This window comes from Narcine bancroftii, chromosome 2, assembly GCF_036971445.1.
Source record: "Narcine bancroftii isolate sNarBan1 chromosome 2, sNarBan1.hap1, whole genome shotgun sequence".
Taxonomy (NCBI): domain Eukaryota; kingdom Metazoa; phylum Chordata; class Chondrichthyes; order Torpediniformes; family Narcinidae; genus Narcine; species Narcine bancroftii.
The window spans coordinates 95,801,199-95,824,685 of NC_091470.1; the positions used below are offsets into that span (position 1 = coordinate 95,801,199).

Below are 23,487 nucleotides of genomic sequence, written 5' to 3' on the forward strand. Positions count from 1 at the left end.
CGGAGGTTGCAATCGAGCCCAACATCTGGAGCTGTTTGGCAGCAGCACTACCCACTGTAGGACTGTGCCATCCCAATGAATAGCAGCAAGGACCAGGGAGAGGAGGGACTGGTGAGGCAGTGGTGAGGATGTCCATGGAGACTGCAGCTGGCATGGCCAAAGTGTTACCCAGCTGAAGTTGTCAGCAATTCCTGGTCTGACCCACCATCTAGAGCAGGCAGGATGGTGGGGACGCTCTGCTCCTTCTTTATGGTTTGGCCTCATTGAGCAAAGGCATCGGATGATGGGAGCTGCCCTCCTATTGGGGTATCAGCCTGCAGCTTCCAATAGCAGGAGGCACAGTTCAACAAGCTGATTACCAAAACATCATTGTATTAGCTCAGACTGAGGGCGACCACTAAAACCACTCTGGTCTTTCACATCACACCTTCTTGAGTTCCGAAAACACAGCTCGTGGTGAGAAACAAACAAGTTCTTTCATACGCCATAGCAGAGCATCTGACGTACACCAAAAAAGAACGAAAATATACCAAGCAGGAGTGTACAAATCCATAGTGTTCCATTCATCATTCCACGACACCCCCTCCCTCTTCCAGATCCTAGACCCTCCCCCATCACACCCTTCCTCAGAGGTAGATGCCGGTCCCATTCCCAAACCCTTCCTCAGAGGAGAGGTCGGTCCCATTCCCAAACCCTTCCTCAGAGGAGATATTGATTCTTTAAGAATTAGAACATTACAGAAGAGTACAGGACCTTTGGCAGATAATGTTGTGATGATCTAAAAACACCTACCAGAAAAAAACTAACCCCTCCCAACCTCCACATGCGTCTAAGAATCTCTTAAATTCACCTAGTATTCCAGCCTCCACCACCATCCCTGGCAATGCATTCCAGGAACCCACAACTCTGTGTGTGTGAAAAAAACAACTTACCCCTGATGTCTTCCCTAAACTTCCCTCCCTTCACTTTGTACAGATGTCCTCTGTTCTTTGCCATTCCTGCCCTGGGAAACAGGTGCTGGCTCTCCATCCTATCTATGCCTCTCCTAATCTTGTAGACCTCTATCAAATCTCCTCTCATCCTTCTTCGCTTCAAAGACAAAAGCCCCAGCTCTGTTGACCTTGCCCCATAAGACTTATTCTCCAATCCAGGCAGCATCCTGGTAAATCTCCTCTGAACCCTCTCCATGGCATCCACATGCTTCCTATAATGAGGTGGCCAGAACTGAAATGCGGTCTTACCAGAGATTTATGTAACTGCAACATTACCCTGCGACTCCTGAACCCAATCCTTTGACTAATGCTCATAGATCCTGTTCATAATAATCCTCTCCAATAGACATAAGACTCATTACTCTACAATTTCTAGGATTCTCCCTATTATCTTTTTAAACACGGGGATCATGTTGTCCATTCTCAAATCCTCTGGCACCTTCCCTGTGGCACAGATGATGTAAAGATCATAGCAAATGCCCCACCAATCTCTTCCCACCCTTCCCACAGCAACCTGGGGTATATCTCATCTGATCCCGAGGACTTGTCAATCTTAATATTTTTAAGGTCCAGCACTACTTCTTCCTTAATTTTAACATGTTCTACCACATAATCCGGTTCTATTCTGACCTCATCCTGATCAAGGTCCTTTTCTCTGGTGAATATGAAGCCAAGTATTTATTTGGGACCTCCACATGTTGCCTCCATTTTCCTTAAGCAGCCCCAACTTCACCCTCACCATCCATCTTCAGGTAAGCAGAGAACACCTTAGGGATTTCTTTAACTGTCCTTTTCTAGCTCTCCTAAATCTATTCCCAAACCCTTCCTCAGCAGAGATGACAGTTCCATTCCCAAACATCAACCAGTCCAATAATCCAGTCACTGGCCTTCCTCACCTCTGCAGCTCACTCAATTGGATGAAGCCAATCAGATCAATGTGTCAGAGAAATCCCAAGTTAATCCCATAGCCCTGGACCAATCCCATTCCCCCCGCAGCCCCGGTCCAATCCCGTTCCCCCGCAGCCCCGGTCCAATCCCGTTCCCCCGCAGCCCCGGTCCAATCCCGTTCCCCCGCAGCCCCAGTCCAATCCCGTTCCCCCGCAGCCCCGGTCCAATCCCGTTCCCCGCAGCCCCGGTCCAATCCCGTACCCCCGCAGCCCCGGTCCAATCCCCGGTCGCCCCGCAGCCCCGGTCCAGCCCCGGTCGCCCCGCAGCCCCGGTTCAGACCCGGTCGCCCCGCAGCCCCGGTCCAGCCCCGGTCGCCCCGCAGCCCCGTTCCGGCCCCGGTCCGGCCCCGGTCGCCCCGCAGCCCCGGTCGCCCCGCAGCCCCGGTCCGGCCCCGGTGGCCCCGCAGCCCCGGTCCGGCCCCGGTGGCCCCGCAGCCCCGGTCCGGCCCCGGTGGCCCCGCAGCCCCGGTCCGGCCCCGGTGGCCCCGCAGCCCCGGTCCGGCCCCGGTGGCCCCGCAGCCCCGGTTCAGACCCGGTCGCCCCGCAGCCCCGGTCCAGCCCCGGTCGCCCCGCAGCCCCGTTCCGGCCCCGGTCCGGCACCGGTCGCCCCGCAGCCCCGGTCGCCCCGCAGCCCCGGTCCGGCCCCGGTGGCCCCGCAGCCCCGGTCCGGCCCCGGTGGCCCCGCAGCCCCGGTCCGGCCCCGGTGGCCCCGCAGCCCCGGTCCGGCCCCGGTGGCCCCGCAGCCCCGGTCCGGCCCCGGTGGCCCCGCAGCCCCGGTCCGGCCCCGGTGGCCCCGCAGCCCCGGTCCGGCCCCGGTGGCCCCGCAGCCCCGGTCCGGCCCCGGTCCGGCCCCGGTCGCCCCGCAGCCCCGGTGGCCCCGCAGCCCCGGTCCGGCCCCGGTGGCCCCGCAGCCCCGGTCCGGCCCCGGTGGCCCCGCAGCCCCGGTCCGGCCCCGGTGGCCCCGCAGCCCCGGTCCGGCCCCGGTGGCCCCGCAGCCCCGGTCCGGCCCCGGTGGCCCCGCAGCCCCGGTCCGGCCCCGGTGGCCCCGCAGCCCCGGTCCGGCCCCGGTGGCCCCGCAGCCCCGGTCCGGCCCCGGTGGCCCCGCAGCCCCGGTCCGGCCCCGGTGGCCCCGCAGCCCCGGTCCGGCCCCGGTGGCCCCGCAGCCCCGGTCCGGCCCCGGTGGCCCCGCAGCCCCGGTCCGGCCCCGGTGGCCCCGCAGCCCCGGTCCGGCCCCGGTGGCCCCGCAGCCCCGGTCCGGCCCCGGTGGCCCCGCAGCCCCGGTCCGGCCCCGGTGGCCCCGCAGCCCCGGTCCGGCCCCGGTGGCCCCGCAGCCCCGGTCCGGCCCCGGTGGCCCCGCAGCCCCGGTCCGGCCCCGGTGGCCCCGCAGCCCCGGTCCGGCCCCGGTGGCCCCGCAGCCCCGGTCCGGCCCCGGTGGCCCCGCAGCCCCGGTCCGGCCCCGGTGGCCCCGCAGCCCCGGTCCGGCCCCGGTGGCCCCGCAGCCCCGGTCCGGCCCCGGTGGCCCCGCAGCCCCGGTCCGGCCCCGGTGGCCCCGCAGCCCCGGTCCGGCCCCGGTGGCCCCGCAGCCCCGGTCCGGCCCCGGTGGCCCCGCAGCCCCGGTCCGGCCCCGGTGGCCCCGCAGCCCCGGTCCGGCCCCGGTGGCCCCGCAGCCCCGGTCCGGCCCCGGTGGCCCCGCAGCCCCGGTCCGGCCCCGGTGGCCCCGCAGCCCCGGTCCGGCCCCGGTGGCCCCGCAGCCCCGGTCCGGCCCCGGTGGCCCCGCAGCCCCGGTCCGGCCCCGGTGGCCCCGCAGCCCCGGTCCGGCCCCGGTGGCCCCGCAGCCCCGGTCCGGCCCCGGTGGCCCCGCAGCCCCGGTCCGGCCCCGGTGGCCCCGCAGCCCCGGTCCGGCCCCGGTGGCCCCGCAGCCCCGGTCCGGCCCCGGTGGCCCCGCAGCCCCGGTCCGGCCCCGGTGGCCCCGCAGCCCCGGTCCGGCCCCGGTGGCCCCGGTGGCCCCGCAGCCCCGGTCCGGCCCCGGTGGCCCCGGTGGCCCCGCAGCCCCGGTCCGGCCCCGGTCGCCCCGGTGGCCCCGCAGCCCCGGTCCGGCCCCGGTCGCCCCGCAGCCCCGGTCCGGCCCCGGCTGCCCCGCAGCCCCGGTCCGGCCCCGGTCGCCCCGCAGCCCCGGTCCGGCCCCGATCGCCCCGCAGCCCCGGTCCGGCCCCGGTCGCCCCGCAGCCCCGGTCCGGCCCCGGTCGCCCCGCAGCCCCGGTCCGGCCCCGCAGCACCGGTCCGGCCCCGGTGGCCCCGCAGCCCCGGTCCGGCCCCGGTGGCCCCGCAGCCCCGGTCCGGCCCCGGTGGCCCCGCAGCCCCGGTCCGGCCCCGGTGGCCCCGCAGCCCCGGTCCGGCCCCGGTGGCCCCGCAGCCCCGGTCCGGCCCCGGTGGCCCCGCAGCCCCGGTCCGGCCCCGGTGGCCCCGGTGGCCCCGCAGCCCCGGTCCAGCCCCGGTCGCCCCGCAGCCCTGCACCAATCCCATTCCCCCAAAGCCTGGAGCAATCCCAAACTAACCCATCATCCTATACTAGCCAACATCATGAACATAGCCAATCCCCACATGGTGGTCATCTTCGCACCTTCCCTGTCACACATTGAATGCTCCACAGCTATCTTGGTAGCTGCTTTTACCTGTACCCAGCTTCCATATTACCACCACCATGTGCTGTCATGTGGCAGGGATATAAAATGATCTGCCGGAGGAAGTGATAGAGGGGGGACATTTCTAATGTTCAACAGGCATCTGAACATGCCCATGGAAAGGAGGGGTTAAGAGGGATATGGGCAAATGGGATTGGCTCAAGCAGGCATTTTGCGGGAGTCACGTGATGGAGTAGTGGCCAGACGGTGAACTCCAGCCCTCTCCAGAAAAGTCGGAAAAAACAAAGGAAAACACAAAGGCACAAAAATAAAAATTAAAGTAAAGTGAGTATAAAGGTGGAAAGAAGATGGCGACGAAAAAAGAAAAATCGAAACCAACAGTAAGAAGAGAGGAAGAGAAGACAACGGAATAAGAAGGAGAAGGCCTTACCTGTTCGAAGAGACCCGCGGTGGAGAGAGAAACACACTCCCTCAGGTCGGTAGAAAGTGGACTACAAAAATGGCCCGCTGAGCCGAGTAAAAGTGCGCAACCGCGCATGTGCGAGGAATCGCGCATGCGCGATGCGAATGAAAAAAAACACACCGACGAGAGGGGGGACCAGCTGGGGAGTCGATCTCCACAGCCGGCAACGACAGCTGCAGAACACCTGCAGCAAGAAGAGAACACAGAAGACAATGGAAACAAGAAAGAAGAGAAGAAAAGGGCAACAAAGAAACAACAGATGGCCAACCCAGAGGAAGAAGAAGAGGAAGAGGAAGAATACAGGGAAATAGAAGAAGAAGAAGAAGAGAAAGGCAAGATAAAGGATATACTTTCTCTTATTAAAGATTACATGGAGTCATTTAAAGAATGGCAAGCGCAAGAATTTAATGATTTAAGAAGAAGAATAAACAATACAGAAGAGAAAATGAATAAAATAGATATGACCTTATCAGAAATGGGGAAAAAGAATGGACAAGGTGGAAGAACGAGAAGCAGCAGTAGAAATGGAGGTAGAGTACTTAAAAAAGAAATTAGAGGAATCTAATAAAAAAGTTAAAGAGACACAAGAACTGTTAGCTCAGAAAATAGATATAATGGAAAATTATAACAGAAGAAATAACATAAAGATAGTGGGCCTTAAGGAAGATGAAGAAGGCAAGAATATGAGAGAGTTTATAAAAGATTGGATCCCTAGGATCCTAGGATGTCCAGAACTACAGCAAGAAATGGAAATAGAAAGGGCACATAGAGCATTGGCCTTTAAACCACAACCACAACAAAAGCCAAGATCTATTTTAGTAAAATTCCTAAGATATACTACATGAGAAAAGGTACTGGAGAAAGCAATGGAAAAAGTAAGAGAGGACAACAAGCCACTGGAGTACAAAGGGCGAAAAATCTTCATTTATCCAGATATAAGTTTTGAACTCCTGAAGAAGAGAAAGGAGTTCAATACAGCAAAGGCGATTTTATGGAAGAAAGCGTATAAATTTATACTAAAGCATCCAGCGGTATTGAAAATATTTATTCCAGGACAGCAAAACAGACTATTCTCGGATCCAGAGGAAGCACGAAAATTTGCAGAACAATTACAAAATAGACTGAGAGATGAAGACGTGTAACGAGAGTACAAAAGACTGCGAACTAAAAAGACACACAAGTTTTGAACTCCAGAAGAAGAGGAAGGAGTTCAATACAGCGAAAACGATCTTATGGAAAAAAACTATTCTCGGATCCAGAGGAAGCAAGGAAATTTGCAGAACAACTACAAAACAAACAGAGAGATGAAGACATGTAATAAGAGTAAAAATGACCACGATTTATATGTATGTGGGTAAAGAGGTATATGTGTGTATATGTAGTGTGCATACATGAATGTATCCGTATTTAGAGGAAAATATAGAGAGTGTAGACAAGAATTAATAAGGGAAGGAAATGGAATAGAAGGAATAAGGAGGGAATTAAAAGAGTGACCTTTGTTACATATGAAAAGTGAAATCTTTTCTGGGGGGGAGCTGGATGGGGAGGAGTTACGGTCACTGCAAAATCAGCTGACGCTTGCGAGTGAATTCGCAAATCCAAATGGAGAGGGGAGATGTGGTTGTCCGACAAGGGATAAAGGACAACTCAGGAGGGGAAGGGGAGATTGGGGCTAAAGAAGTTTTAAACAGGAGAATAAGGAAAATGTTTGATGTTTTAGGAATCTTGTCTTATAAAGGGATCAAAACAAGAAAACAGAAATGGATAAGAAGGAAAGGTAATGATGGAGAAACGGAAAGGGAAGATAAACAAAGTATAAAATGGCTACGTTGAACTATATGACTTTAAATATTAATGGAATACATAACCAAATTAAAAGGAAGAAACTGCTAAATTTACTGAAAAAAGAAAAAATTGATATAGCATTTGTGCAAGAAACACATTTAACTAAATTGGAGCACAAGAAATTAAAGAGAGATTGGGTAGGACACGTAACAGCAGCATCGTATAATTCAAAAGCAAGAGGAGTAGCTATATTAATTAGTAAAAATGTGCCATTTAAAATAGAAGAGGAAATAATAGATCCAGCAGGGAGATATGTAATGATAAAATGTCAGATATATTCGGAGTTTTGGAATCTACTCAATGTATATTCACCTAACGAAGAAGATCAAAAGTTTATGCAAGATATCTTTTTGAAGATAGCAGATACGCAAGGGAACATATTAATAGGAGGGGATTTCAATCTGAATTTGGATTCAAATATGGACAAAACTGGGAAAAAAATTAACAGAAAGAACAAAGTCACCAAATTTATAATTAAATCGATGGAAGAAATGCAACTTTTGGATATATGGAGGAAACAACACCCAAAGGAAAAGGAATATTCATATTACTCGGCTAGACATAAAACATACTCAAGAATAGACCTATTTTTGTTATCAGCTCGTATGCAAGATAGAGTAAGAAAAACAGAATATAAAGCTAGAATACTATCGGACCATTCACCCTTAATATTGACAGTAAAGTTAGAGGACATCCCTCCAAGAATGTATATTTGGAGATTAAACCCCATGTTACTTAAGAGGCAGGATTTTAGAGAATTTATTGAAAGACAAATTAAAATGTATTTTGAAATAAATACGAAATCAGTGAAAGATAAGTTTATACTATGGGATGCAATGAAAGCATTCATTAGAGGGCAAATAATAAGTTATGTAACCAAGATGAAAAAGGACTATAATCAGGAAACAGAGCAGTTGGAAAGGGAAATAGTAAATATAGAAAAAGAATTAGCAATGAAGGAAGATACAACTAAAAGATGAGAATTGGCGGATAAAAAATAAAATATGAAACACTACAAACATATAAGGTGGAGAAGAATATAATGAAGACAAAACAGAAATATTATGAACTGGGTGAAAAAAAGCACAAAATCCTAGCAAGGCAGCTTAAGACAGAACAAGCTAAGAAAATGGTATTGGCATCAAGGAAAAAAGACAAACAAATTACATATAATCCAAAAGAAGTTAAGGAAAACTTTAGAGAATTCTATGAACAATTATACCAAACTGAAAACGAAGGGAAAGAAGGGAAAATAGATGAATTTCTAACTAAAATTGAACTACCAAAACTACAAATAGAGGAACAAAATAAATTAACAGAGCCATTTGGAATAGTAGAAATACAAGAGATAATAAAAAAAATTACCAAATAATAAGACACCAGGAGAGGATGGATTCCCAATAGAATTCTATAAAACATTTAAAGACTTATTAATTCCGCCCCTCCTGGAAGTAATCAACCAGATTGATAAAACACAAAGCTTACCAGATTCATGTAAAACAGCAATAATTACAGTAATACTAAAGCAAGGGAAAGATCCACTCACACCAGCGTCATATAGACCAATATCTTTACTTAACACAGATTATAAGATAATAGCTAAACTATTTGCAAACAGATTAGCAGAGTATGTACCGAAAATGGTAAATCTAGACCAAACTGGATTTATCAAAAAAAGACGCACAACAGACAATATTTGTAAATTTATTAACTTAATTCATGCAGTAGAAGGGAATAAAGCACCAACAGTAGCAGTTGCTTTAGACGCAGAGAAGGCCTTTGACAGAGTAGAATAGAATTATTTGTTCAAAGTATTGCAAAAATTCAGTTTACCGGAGAAGTATATTAATTGGATTAAAGCATTATATAAGGGACCATTAGCGAAAGTGACTATAAATGGACATGTATCAAAGCAATTTAACTTAAGCAGGTCAACACGGCAGGGATGCCCACTATCACCTTTATTGTTTGCGTTAGCTACAGAACCACTAGCAGAATTGATAAGAACAGAAAATAATATAAAAGGGATAAAAATAAAAGACAAGGAATATAAAATCAGTTTATTTGCGGATGATGTTATAGTATACTTAACAGAACCAGAACTATCAATAAAAGAAATATATAAGAAATTGAGGGAATATGGAGAAGTGTCGGGTTACAAGATCAACGTAAATAAAAGTGAAGCAATGCCTATGAATAATGCGGATTTCTCAAAATTTAAGAAGGAATCACCATTTAGATGGCAAATGCAAGCAATACAGGTGTACAAATAAATAAAAATCTCGGCCAACTATATAAACTCAATTATTATCCACTAATGAAAAAATTACAGGACGATTTAGAGCATTGGAAAGATTTACCACTAACACTAATAGGAAGGATAAACTGTATTAAAATGAACATTTTTCCAAAGATATTATACCTATTTCAGGCATTGCCAATACAACTGACAGAGAAATTCTTCAAGGAGTTAAAGAAAATAATAAGGAAATTTTTATGGAAAGGGGGGAAACCGAGGATAGCACTAGATAAATTAACAGAATGGTATAAACAAGGAGGCTTACAACTGCCAAACTTTAAGAATTATTATAGAGCCGCACAATTAAGATACCTATCAGATTTTTATCAAACAAGGGAAAAGCCAGATTGGACTAGATTAGAATTAGATAAAATAGGGGAGAAGATACCTGAACACATATTATATAAATGGGATGAAAAATTGGTACAACATAGAAGTTCTCCAGTATTACATCATCTACTCAATATTTGGAAGAAGATTCATGTAGAAAGAAATAAAACAAATTATCAATTACCAAAACTAATATTGACACAAAACAAGTTACTCCCTTTTACAATAGATAACCTTTCCTTTAGAGAATGGGAGAAAAAAGGGATTAAAAGAATAGAAAATTGTTTTTCAGGAAATAGATTATTATCCTTTGAACAAATGAAAGATAAATACAATATAACTCAAGATACAGCGCTGGCATATTATCAATTGAGATCCTACTTGAAGGATAAATTAGGAAGCAGTTTGAGTTTGCCAGAGGGAAGTAACTTTGAATATGTGATTACAGATACAATGATAATCAAAAGATTTATAACAAATATGTATATTAAACTGCAAGAAAAGGAGAATGGGGAAACAAATGGTAAAACTAAACAAAAATGGCAACAAAATTTAAATATAAAGATAAAAAAGGAAACATGGGAAAAGTTATGCTCTGGAACGATGAGAAATACAATAAATACGAGGATACGTATGATACAATATAACTGGATACACAGGCTATACATTACACCTCAAAAGTTAAATAAATGGGACCCAACAATATCTGATAGATGTTTTCGATGTAAAAAAGAAATGGGAACAACAATTCATGCAATCTGGACATGTGAGAAAGTAGAAAAATTTTGGGAAGATCTAAATCAGATATTAAATAAAATAACAGAAAACAATATACCAAAGAATCCAGAGATCTTCCTCCTAAGTAACATAAAAAACAAAGAATTTGGAATTGATTTGGAAGATGCACAAAAAAGATTTGTTAAGATAGCTCTAGCCGTAGCAAAAAAATGTATGATGTCAACCTGGAAATTGGAAGATAATTTGAAAATACAACAATGGTATATAGAAATGAATAAATGTATTCCATTAGAAAAAATAACATATAGTTTAAGAAATAATATTGAAATATTCGAACAAATATGGGAGCCTTACATGAAACACAATAGCGAAAACCTACCGGAGACAATCACTACCTAAGTTAACGGAAGGAAAAGGAAATGAAAAGAATGGACTCAGTGGAATTTCTGGTGTATTTTTATTGAATGACAACATTGTCTGACTGGTTTAATGTATCCTAGATTTTGTACCTTAAATGGACGGGAGGGGGGAGGTAGGGAGGGTGGGATGGGAGGAGGGAGGGGGGGGGAAGAAAATGGCACTGTATATGTGTGAAAAGGAAAAAGTGTGTATCATGGTTAATGTGATTTATGATGTGAAAAATAAAAAATTTTTTAAAAAAGCAGGCATTTTGCCAGAATGGATAAGTTAGGCTAAAGGGCCTGTTTCCATGCTCTTCAACTCTGTCCCATTACTCAGATTTCAGAATTATTGTCAGAATCATACATGACACCACATACAACTCTGAGACTCTTTTTCCTGTGGGTGAGGCAGAATTACCACTTATTGGTTGTGCAAAAAATATTCTGTAAACATGTAAACAGATAAAGGAATGTAAACAAACTGACTGTGCAATACAGAGATTTTTTAAAAATCAATAAAGTGCAAAAGTCAGTCTTTAAATGAGTCTCTGATTGAGTTTGTGGTTGAGGAGTCTGATGGTGGAGGGGGAGCAGCTGTTCCTGAACTTGGTGGTGTGAGTCTTGTGGCACCTACACCTCTTTCCTGATGAGAACAGAGTGTGTGCTGGGTGATGTGGGTCTTTGATGATTGCTCAGGCCCACCGGCCAAATTTGGCCCGTGATATAATTATATTTGGCCCGCAAGATCATATCAAATATGTATTAGAGCTGGCCTGCTGGCCGCCACGGCAGTATAGCACATACACAGCTAATACTACAAATCCCAGAATGTTTTGCAAATGCATTGGTGTCAGCCCGTTAATCGTCCCCACCTCCTCTCTTTACTTTAGCATCTGCGACCTGTCGCCTAACTCACATGTAATAAACCCCTTACGAAAAATGGCCAAACGAAAGACAGAAAACAGGACCTTTCAAGACAGGTGGGAGGCAAACTCTGACCCCAGAGTTTGATGAACTTGCATCTTAGGAGAGATGCCAAGTATCTGGTTTAGACCCAGGTGCATCAGAGTAAATCACAGTGTAGCAAGCTAAGCTTGGATTCATATTTTCTTTGGTTAACTTTGGACTGTTCATAGTTGAAAGATTGGATTTTCATTGAAGCAAGTTGTTATTTTTTTGACTTGTTGGCTTGTGAAAAAAAATACATTTAAAAGGAGCTTAAAGGCTATAGAGAAATATTATTTATTGAATATTTTATTTCTCATTTGTTAATGCTTCTTCTGGAAAGAGTTTAACCAAAACTATTATTAAACATTTATTTTAATAAGAAAAAGTTTATCATTACATATGTTGAAAGAAGAGAAAACATGCAGATGTTGTTCAAAATTTTCAATAAATATTTAGTTTGGCCCACGGCTTAGTCCAAGTTTTTAATTTTGGCCCTCTGTGAATTTTAGTTTGACACCCCTGCTGTAGATGTTCTCGATAGTGGGGACGGATTTTGCCTGTGATGTCCTGGGCTGTGTGCACCACCTTTTGCAGGGCTTTACACTCAGGGGTATTGCTGTCCCCATACCAGACCATGATGCAGCCGGTCAACACATTTTCCACCACACAGAGAAGATTATAGCACAGAAACAGGAATTCAGTACTTCTAGTCTGTGTCAAACATCATTCTGCTACTGACCTGCACCCTCCAACCCCCTCCCATCCATGTATCTATCCAATTTATTCTTAAAACTTGAGAGTGAGCCTGCATTTACCATATCAGATGGCAGCTCATTCCACACTCCCACCACTCTCTGTGTGAAGTTCCCCTAATGTTTCCCCTAAACCTTTCCCCTTTCACCCTAAAGCCATGTCCTCTCATATATATCTCTCCCAATCTAAGTGGAAAGAGCCTACTTGAATTTACTCTGCCTTTACCCCTCATAATTTTGTAAACCTCTATCAAATTTCCCCTCATTCTTCTACGCTTCAAGGAATAAAGTCCTAACCTGTTTAATTTTTCCCTGTAACTCAACTCCTGGCAACATCATAGTAAATCTTCTCTGCACTGTTTCGATGTTACTGATATCCTACCTGTAGTTAAGTGACCAGAACTGTACACAATAAATTTAGCCTCACCAATGCCTTATACAACCTCACCATAACATCCCAACTGCTGTACTCAATACCTTGATTTATGAAGGCAAAGCTTTCTTCTCAACCCTGTCTACCTGTGATGCCACTTTCAGGGAATTCTGTATTTGTGTTCCCAGATTCCCTTGTTCCTCCGCACTCCTCAGTGCCCGACCATTCACCGTGTACATCCTTTCTTGGTTTGTCCTTCCAAAATGCAGCACCTCACACTTCTCTGCATTAAATTCCATCTGCCATTTTCTGGCCCATTTTTCCAGCTGGTCCAGATCCCTCTGCAAGCTTTGAAAACCTTCCTCACTGTCCACAACGTCTCCAATCTCAGTGTCATCTGCAAACTTGTTGATCCAATTTCCCACATTATCATCCAGATTATTGATATTGACAACAAACAACAATGGTCCCAGCACCGACCCCTGAGGGACACCACTAGTCACAGGCCTTCAATCTGAGAAGCAATCAGCCACTACCACACTCTGTCTTCTCCCATTCAGCCAATTTTTAATCCATGTGGGACCTTGTCAAAGGTTCAAGTCCATGTAGGCAACATCCACAGTCTTTCCGTCATCTACTCTCTTGGTAACCTCCTCGAAAAACTTTATAAGATTCATTAAATGCAATCTACCATGCACAAAGTCATGTTGACCATCCTTACTCAGGCTTTGGCTGTCCAAATATTTGTATATCCGATCCCTCCAATAATTTACCTATTACAGACATCAGGCTCAGCAGCCTGTCATTTCCTGGTTTACTTTTGGAACCTTTTTTAAACAACGGAACAACGTGAGCAACCCTTCAATCGTTTGGCACCTCACCCATGGCAAAAGAGATTTTAAATATATCTGCCAGGGCCCCTGCAATTTCCACACTCATCTCCCTCGAGGTCCAAGGGAATATCATATCCGGCCCGGGAGATTTATCTACCTTTATCCACTGTAAGGCAGCAAACACCTCCTCCTCTTTAATCCTACATGTTCCACGCCACTACTGCTTGTTTCCCTTCTATCTGTTTGCACTATGCCTAATTTCCTGACTAAATACTGAGGCAAAAAACTGTTTAAGATCTCGCCCATTACGTGAGGCTCCACACACTGACAACCACTCTGATCCTCCAGGGGACCAATTTTGTCCCTTGCTATCCTTTTACTCTTAACATACTTGCAGAAACCCTTTGGGTTTACCTTCACATTATCTGCCAAAGTAACCTCATCTTTTTCCTGATTTCCTTCTGAAGTATTTTCTTACATTTTCTATATTCTTCACCTCATTTGCTCCTTGTTGCCTACACCTGCTATACACTTCTCTCTTCTTCTTAACCAGATTGCCAGTATCCCTTGAAAACCAAGGTTCCCTCTGCCTGTTAATTTTGCCTTTAATCCTGACAGGAACATGCCAACTCAGCACTCTCAAAATTTCACCTTTGAAGGCCCTCAACTGACTGAACACATCCTTGCCAGGAAACAACATCCCAATCCACTCCTCCGAGATCCTTTCTCATTTCCACAAAATTGGCCTTACTCCAATTCAGAATCTCAACTCGAGGCCCAGACCTATCATTATCTATAATTAACTTGGACCCAAAATGTTTGCCAACACGTACTTCTGTCACCTGACCTAATAGGAGATCAAGTATTACATCGTCTCTCATTGGTAGCTCTATATATTGATTGATTTCTACATCTGTAGAAATTTGCCAGGGTTTCTGGTGTCAAACGAAACCTCCAAAACTGCTGAGGGAATCAAGGCACTGACATGCTCTCCCATCCTTCTGGTGTTAAGCCTAATTCACCAACCTATTAGTTATTCTCTCTGCAGGAGGAAGCTTCACTGTGCCAGCCTTTAAACGTGGAGCTGAAGACGTCTCCCCCGCATGCACTGAACTCACTGCAGATCAGCCTCAGTCCTCTGCTCTGAGTGCTGTCACCTGGAAGCAGGGTGCTAGAAACTAGTCACATGTTGAAGGTTGCGAGTTGGCTACTCAACTGGATCCTCCGTAAGGTAAGCATGCAAACCCCTGGCATAAGCACAAAGACTCTTGTGTACAGAGACAAATATAAATGTGCAGGGGCTGGGTAAAAGGCACACACACACTGTCACACGCACACACATGTACAAATAAGTGCACGCACATGCACAAACACACTGACACATATGCAAGCATATATATGCACCCGTGAATGCGCACACGCACACATGCACACTGTATTTTTGTGCGTCTGCACGCACGTGTGTTTGTGCATTCAAGTGTGCATGTGTGTGCATCAGAGAGAAACAAATAATGCAGAAAAGACACCTGTAAAAGTGTACAATGACATCCACACATGCCCACACACACCATGCATACATTCACACACACACACACACACACACACACACACACACATAGACCAGTATTATCACTGCATTCTTCACAACAAATGATCATCTGAAGTTTCTATCGGTAAATGCACACTGTAGAATTTCCTTTTATTACTCATTTCCTCTTTGGAAAAAAAGATCAAACCCAAACAGAAACACACATACAACGTGTGACTAACTTGGAGCAGCTGCTTACTACAGGAACTGCTCCACTATTTAAGGTCAAAACCACTGTCTTTAAATACTTTCAAAATCACAACCGTTACTGTGATATTCTGGGCCCTGGCAAGAAGGCAACTCATTGATCGGAAACAGCAGCTTTCCAGCATCAGCCAATCTGCCCCTGATAAGAGAGCATCAGCACAATACAAGAGGAGCAACAGGTCTACAACCGGCCCCAGCATCACACAGCACCTGCTCAGCAATCCCTGAAGGCTGTGATCCTCTGTCCATCTGCTCGTGATTAATGATTCTGCCCACCTAACTGCTGAGCACCAGTATCTGAAGGTCGCTCACACTTCCTTCCTGAGTACAGCAGAAGGTCACAACTGCAGAGAGTCATCGTGGGGAAATAGGCCCTGTGGTCCATCATCCCCCGCTGGCCAGCATGCACCCACACACCACATCCCCAACAACTCTCCTGGCTGCACCAGGAGCAATTCAAAAGGGGATGTGGAGGATGGCAGATGGAAAACACGCAGTCAGAGGGGGAACGTGCAAGCCCCACATGGACAGCACCTGAAGGTTCGGATCGAACCTGGGACACTGGAGCAGAATCGTGAGATTAAACTAGCGATCTTTTCTGCAACCAGTGTAGACATAATGGGCCGAATGGCATCTTGTCTCTATCATTCTATGATTCTAGTATCCTACAAAACCCTTGATGATTGAATATTCCTCATGCCTGAGCCTCCATGTTGACTTCATCCCCTGAAGTGCAAGGGGTGGCACTGCTGCAACAGCTCCCGAGACCTGGGTTCCACCCCCACCTCCGGCACTGCCTAGGTGGAGTTTGCACACGTTCCCTGCGTGCCCGTGGGTTCTCCGCTGCTCCAGATTCCTCCTACATCCCAAAAATATGCTGGAAATGAATTGGTCACTGCAAATTCCCTGGTGTTTAGTGTTAATTTAGATATGCAGACATACAGCATATTAACAGGCCCTTCTAGCCCACAAGCCAGTGCTGCCCAATTACATCTGATTGACCTACAACTCCCGTACACTTTGAACGGTGGGAGGAAACCGGAGCATGCAGAGGAAACCCACGCAGACACGGGGAGAACTCCTTATAGACAGCACGGAATTTGAACCTGGATCGCTGGCACTGTAACAGCGTTGGACTAATCTCTACACCAACCACACTGCCCCAATTTAAAATGTAATGGCTGGGAATTAAACCCAGGCCAACTGCTTGGAACACACCTATGCTAACCACTATATCAGCATTGCTGTGGTGCAGAATGTGGAGAGAACGGAAAGGGAGCAGTGTAACTGGGTGGTTGGTGGGTGGCAGGAACTCAATGGGCTGAATGGCCTGTTTCCCTGCTATGCAACTCCCAAGGAAATCCTGAAACCTCAAATCCCAAAACCCTGCTCTGTGGTTTTGAATTCCTCAGCCTGGATCCACTGTTAAACCCTGTGGGAATGAACTGGGAGAGAGCGCCACTCGTTCTCCCACAGCCCGTCAGAGCAGGTCACTCTGCCTGAGAGTGCAGACATTGTGCTCCCTCCCACTGAGGCTGGAGTGTGGGGGCTGAGACTGGCTACCCTGGCCCTGGAGAGATGTTCCCAAAGTCTCTGTTCAAACCCTGCCAATCAAACTCAGGTATTCAGATATCCAGAAATACGACATTGGCCTTACCTCAGATCCTCTTTAAATCTCCTTTTCTCTCACCTTAAACTGGTGCCCTCTTGCTTTTGCTTCCCTTACCATGGGAAAGAATTCTGTCTACCAATGAATTCCTCTCAAAATCTTAAATGCTTCCCAATTACACGCAAGTCCCTATACATCTAGTGTGATCTTTGGTTAGCCATGTGCAGGTGTTTCGTTTCAACAACACATTCCAACTTTGAATGCACAGCCAAATAAATCAGGCCAGTCGGTAACATTTCCATCACTGGAAATACTCAGCAGGTCGAACAGCATCGGTGGAGAGAGAGGAACAGGTTAGCTCACTGCCAATCATTAGGTTTTGATTCCCACCGGCTCAGTCGCAAAGGTTCCACAGTGATAGTTGGGTAAACCGAAAGCTCTCTCTTGGAGCGCTGGGCTCAGCTTTGAACCCACACATCAGCACGGTCTCCCAGTGCTGTTACTCATGGGATCTTCCTCTGCAGTCGTTCCCAGCACTGCCTGCCCTGGCTGCAGCCTCGCCTGTTAGCTGCCCCTCAGTTTCATCTTCATCTACGAGAGCACAAGAGAATTGGGCAAGAGTTGTCCACTCCACCCCTCAGCTTGTCCCATCCTCCACAACTGATCTCCCAGGCCTCCTCTCCTGCACCCGTCTCCCAAGCCCTCAGATCACTGATCTTTCAAAGGTTCCCCTCATTAAAGACCCCCAATGATCTAAACTCTGCTGTCCTGCAAGGCAGAGATGCCTCACCTCTGCAGGAAGAAATGAATACACTTTAAATAAACTTTAACTTGTCATTCTGCCCTTCTGTTCAAGATTTTCCCATGAGTGGATAGATCTCCTCATTAATCTTCCAGGGCACCTCAAATGGTTCAATAAGTCAGGCACTGAGGAGTGCGGTAGAACATAGGGATTTGGGAAAACAGATACATAATTCCCTGAAAGTGTTGTCACAGGTGGATAAGGTTGCAAAGAGAGTTTTTGGCATATTGGCCACCATAAATCAAAGTGTTGGGTATAAGAATTAGAATGTTATGGTAAAATGGTACAAGTCAATGATGAGGCAAAATTGGAAGTATTTTGTACAGTTTTGGTTGCCTAACTATAGGAAAGATGTCAATAAGATTGAAAGAGGGCGGAGAGAATTTACTAGGAAGTTGTCTGCAGTGGCGTCACCAGGGTTGGTGCCACCCAGTGCAGTAACTCATGGTCACCCCCCCCATGGACCTCCTCCCATACAGCAACAATAAAAACCCCACAAGCAACTAAATCAACAGTGCGTTGGTAACGCGTGCAGACGAAACTACGTGATTTGAAGTGTCATTGTAATTGGGTCATAACGACAGCTCTGTCTGGAGCGTAGTAGAAGGTTCAGAAAGTAAAAGAGCATCGAGTTTTAGCCTGGTAGGTACGTTGGTACATGTCCACTGGGCTTAAAGAAAATGTATTTGTTGTAACTAATGACATGGATATTTTAATAAAAAAATAAATTTCTACTGAAACACTGCACAAAACTTTTAGAGACAGTCATTTTGGTGTCACCCAGTGTGGTCTGCAACCCCTCACCCCCGCGACATCAATAGTTGCCAGGTCTTCAGGAACTGAGTTACAGGGAAAGGTTAAACAGGTGAAGATTTTATTCCCTGGAGCGTAGAAGAATGAGGGGTGATTTGAGAGGTTTTTAAAATTATGAGGGGTATAGATAGAACAGCCAACCACACATGTCAAACTCAGGCCCGTGGGCCAAATTTGGCCTGTAATATTATATTTGCCTGCAAGATCATATCAAATATGTATTAGAGCTGGCCCACTGGCCGCCGCGCCACTATAGCGCATGCACAGTTAATACTACAAATCCCAGAATGCTTTGCAAATGCGTTGGCGTCGGCTCGTCAGCCCGTTAATCGCCCCCACCTCCTCTGTTTACGTTCATTAGCATCTGCGACCTGTCGCCCAACTCACATGTAATAAACCCCTTACGAAAAATGGCCAAACGAAAGACAGAAATCAGGACCTTTCAAGACAGGTGGGAGGCAAACTCTGACCCCAGAGTTTGATGAACTTGCATCTAAGAGATGCCAAGTATCTGGTTTAGACCCAGGTGCATCAAAGCAAATCACAGTGTAGCAAGCTAAGCTTGGATTCATATTTTCTTTGGTTAACTTTGGACTGTTCATAGTTGAAAGATTGGATTTTCATTGAAGCAAGTTGTTATTTTTTTTGACTTGTTGGCTTGTGAAAAAAAATACATTTAAAAGGAGCTTAAAGGCTATAGAGAAATATTATTTATTGAATATTTTATTTCTCATTTGTTAATGCTTCTTCTGGAAAGAGTTTAACCAAAACTATTATTAAACATTTATTTTAATAAGAAAAAGTTTATCATTACATATGTTGAAAGAAGAGAAAACATGCAGATGTTGTTGAAAATTTTCAATAAATATTTAGTTTGGCCCACGACTTAGTCCAAGTTTTTAATTTTGGCCCTCTGTGAATTTGAGTTTGACACTCCTGGTGTAGGTCAACCCTGACCAGGAAATAGCCACTGAATCTTCTGACTGTCTCCAATCTTCTTTATTTTAACAAAGGCAACTCGAGCTGTACCCAGCTCTCCGTGATCCAAATGCAGCTCACTTGCACTCTCCAGTGTCGCCCCTGCAGAAGGTGAAGGATTTGTCGAAAATCAGTCCCCTTTTCCTGACACAGCAGATCTAAAAATAAAGAGAGCTCAACAAACCTCAGTCATCACTGCCTTTCTCCCAGTTTGTTTACCACAGTTGAATCTGCTGTCTGAGCTATCCGGCACCATCCTGGTTTCGCAGATCAGCGAATGTGGTGCAGTGCGTGCAGAGCCAAGTCCGATCTCACCAGCGGCAGGACACAGAGAGAGAAACTCCAAGGACATGAGGACTCCAAGAACCCCAAACGGCAAGGGAGGGTTACGAGTGCTGGGGAAAGCCTTTCTGAATCAACCCTAAAGTGTGTGCAGATCGTGGAAGGAGGCCATTCAGCCCCTTGATCCTGCTGCACTGGAGACTACTCAGCCCCTCAGCCCTGCTGCACAGGAGCCCCTTCAGCCTGCTGTAGAGGGAAGCCATTCAGCCCCTTGCTCCTACTGCACAGGAGACCATTCATCCTCTTAACCTGCTGCACAGGGGAGGCCATTCACCCCCTGACAATTGTCCCACCATTTAATCATGTTCACCTCCTTTGTTTCATACCTCTCAAGACCCTCTTACCAATACCATCGAAACTTCAGTGTTGGATGCCAACTCTGACCTCAGCATTTTGAGGGGGATTGGGAGGGGAATGAAGAATGATGGAAATAATCCTGAAAGACCACCTTCTAGACATTACCCTCCCATCACTAATCCCTGCTCAGGGTGATGCCTACAGAGTCCCACTGCCCCTGCAGATGCTGGTATACTTCAGGGGCAATTGAAATCCAAGGGAATACTTCACCCCACTCACTGCTGGTCAGAATTCACTAACAAGCAGAAAGTCATGTGACAGAACTTCCATGGGGTGGTTTCAACCTCCTTCTAGACCAGTCCTCGTCGAGGGGTCGGCAGTGGAGAGGGTCAAGAACTTCAAATTCCTGGGTGTCAATATCTCCAAAGATCGGTCCTGGAGCCTCCACGTTGATGCAAACACAAAGAAGGCTCACCAGCGGCTAGATTTTGTGAGGTGTCTGAGGTGGCTTACGTCACCAAAGATCCTCGTAAACTTCTAAAGATTTACCATGGAGAGCATTCTGGCTGGTTGCCTGGTACAGAGGTGCCAAGGTCAGGGCCAAGGGGGGACATCCAAAGGCATTGTCCCCCCAAGTGAGGTGCTGTGTCCCCCAATATGGTCACAGCCATCAATCGCCATTAGATCTGCCCCCCCCCCCCCGCATCACTAGTGAGCATAAAGCATCACTAAAGGGTAATGATGCTTGATGCTGTGGCAGCGTACATATTTGTGGCAGTGAACCGGCTCCTTTCGCTACGCGCAGCTGCGGCAAAGATGGCACTGTGGGTCCTTCTCTTCCGGTGCAGACCGGAAGTACATGTACGACTTTACATCAGCATGACTCGAGTTCCGGGACGCAAGGGGCAGACTCCAGAGGACCTTAAAGGCTGCTCAAAGGAAACGAGTTGTGCTAAACGACCTCGTAGCCTGGAGTCCCAGTTCTTCTCGGTAATGCAAAGCCATAAAGACAGCACTCCTATCACTTTCAACAAAAGGGCAGATAATGGTAACAGCACCCTCAGAACAAGTTTATGAGTTTTGCACCATGCCCTCCTCTAAAACACTAATGCCCCCTCTCACACACCAATGCCCCCCTCTAACATACTAATGCCCCTCTAACACACACCAATGTCCCCCTCTCACACATTAATGCCCCCTCTAACACTCGTTCTGGTTCCAACGCCCAGGACAAGAAAAAACTCCAGAAGGTTGATATCTGGGCCTGAAGCATCAGGGGCCCCAGAGTTCACTCCATCGAAGAAATTTACAAGAGGCCTCTATCCTCAAAGAGCTCACCACCCAGACCAGGCCCTCTCCACTCTGCTATCATCAGGGAAAAGGTCCAGGAGTCTGAAGACGGGCACCCAGCGGCACAAGGACAGCTTCTTCCCCGCTGCCATCAGATCCCTGAATGATCAATGAACCACAGACACTGCCTGACTTGGACTTTTTCTTGCACTATTTTTAAATTTATTTTAAAATGTGGTTGATAGAAATGTTTGTCCCTGTGATGCTGCCACAAAACAATGAACTTCGTGACATTTTATGACACTAAATTCTGATTCTGTTGCATGCAAATACGAAACAGCTTTTCAATCGATACAATTGTTGCAAAATTACCACATTTTCTAATAAAAACACATGATGGTCGCAGTAAAAATTCCCCAAAGTGGGGCCCTGAGCTGTGCGGGCGCCCAGTCTCATTGCCTTGCCCGCCGAAACCATCCCCTCTGAGCGCCGCAGCCCCCACGACTTGGCAAAGATCTTCAATGCACCTTTCCTGTCCCGCATCGCCCGGCGGTTTCCATCTGTGGATCCCGTCCTTTACATGAGCCCGAAACTCCTTCCCTTCATCTCTGGGACCAGTATCTACCCCAAACCCAACAGTTTGGAAATCTCTGAAGTTGCCTTACATTCTTCATGTGGGTCGGAAGCCATTCGGCCTATCAGGTTCATGATGAGCAAACCCCCCGCCCCCCCCAAAGTCTCCTCCAGACAGCCACTCTCACTCTGAACATGGTGGGTCACGCCAAAACCAGGACTCGCTGGTCATCTCCCAAGAGATGACCAAGTGAACAACCCCTGAATGGCTGCTTGTCCCAACGGGGAAGGGCTCCCTTTCTCCACCTCCCCCGGGACAGCTCGCCAAGCCCACCACCCCGCCAGCCAACATCGGGGCCAGCCACCCAGGAGAGCAGCTCATGGGACTCAAACACACCTGAGGAGGGTGCGATCTGGAACAACGGCCGGGATGGACCAAGTAGCGTCTGTGGAAGCACAAGGTGCACGTTTCAGGTCGGCCCTGATGAAGGGTCTCCACATGGAAGATCTGCTGACACTCACCGCCACACACTCGCTCGCGCGCCGCCGCCGCACGCTCGCTCGCCGCCGCCGCACGCTGTCTGGCTCGCTCGCCGCCGCCCGCTCGCTCGCCGCCGCCCGCTCGCTCGCCGCCGCCCGCGCGCGCTCGCCGCCGCCCGCGCGCGCTCGCCGCCGCACGCTGGCTGGCTCGCTCGCCGCCGCCCGCTCGCTCGCCGCCGCCCGCTCGTCGCCGCCCGCTCGCCGCCGCACGCTCACTCACTGTTTCAGTGCCTCAGGCGCACACTCACGGCCTCAGGCGCACACTCACGGCCTCAGGCGCACACTCACGGCCTCAGGCGCACACTCACGGCCTCAGGCGCACACTCACGGCCTCAGGCGCACACTCACGGCCTCAGGCGCACACTCACGGCCTCAGGCGCACACTCACGGCCTCAGGCGCACACTCACGGCCTCACCCACACTCACGGCCTCACCCACACTCACGGCCTCACCCTCACTCACTGCCTCACCCTCACTCACTGCCTCACCCTCACTCACTGCCTCACCCTCACTCACTGCCTCACCCTCACTCACTGCCTCACGCTCACTCACTGCCTCACCCTCACTCACTGCCTCACCCTCACTCACTGCCTCACCCTCACTCACTGCCTCACCCTCACTCACTGCCTCACCCTCACTCACTGCCTCACCCTCACTCACTGCCTCACCCTCACTCACTGCCTCACCCTCACTCACTGCCTCACCCTCACTCACTGCCTCACCCTCACTCACTGCCTCACCCTCACTCACTGCCTCACCCTCACTCACTGCCTCACGCTCACTCACAGCCTCACGCTCACTCACTGCCTCACCCTCACTCACTGCCTCACGCTCACTCACTGCCTCACGCTCACTCACTGCCTCACCCTCACTCACTGCCTCACC

At 48.3% G+C, this 23,487-nt stretch overlaps 2 protein-coding genes across 4 annotated transcripts in view; both read right to left on the minus strand.

Moving 5' to 3' along the window:
- LOC138753924 (AT-rich interactive domain-containing protein 5A-like) overlaps positions 1-23,487 on the minus strand; it is a 59,785-nt gene that overhangs the window by 14,531 nt on the left and 21,767 nt on the right. The window lies entirely within an intron of this gene.
- Positions 1,933-13,696, minus strand: LOC138752211 (collagen, type I, alpha 1a-like). Its single transcript, XM_069915198.1, is given in 5 exon segments — positions 1,933-2,667; positions 2,669-4,070; positions 4,108-4,447; positions 13,504-13,557; positions 13,612-13,696. Coding segments are annotated over 5 exon segments (2,616 nt in total).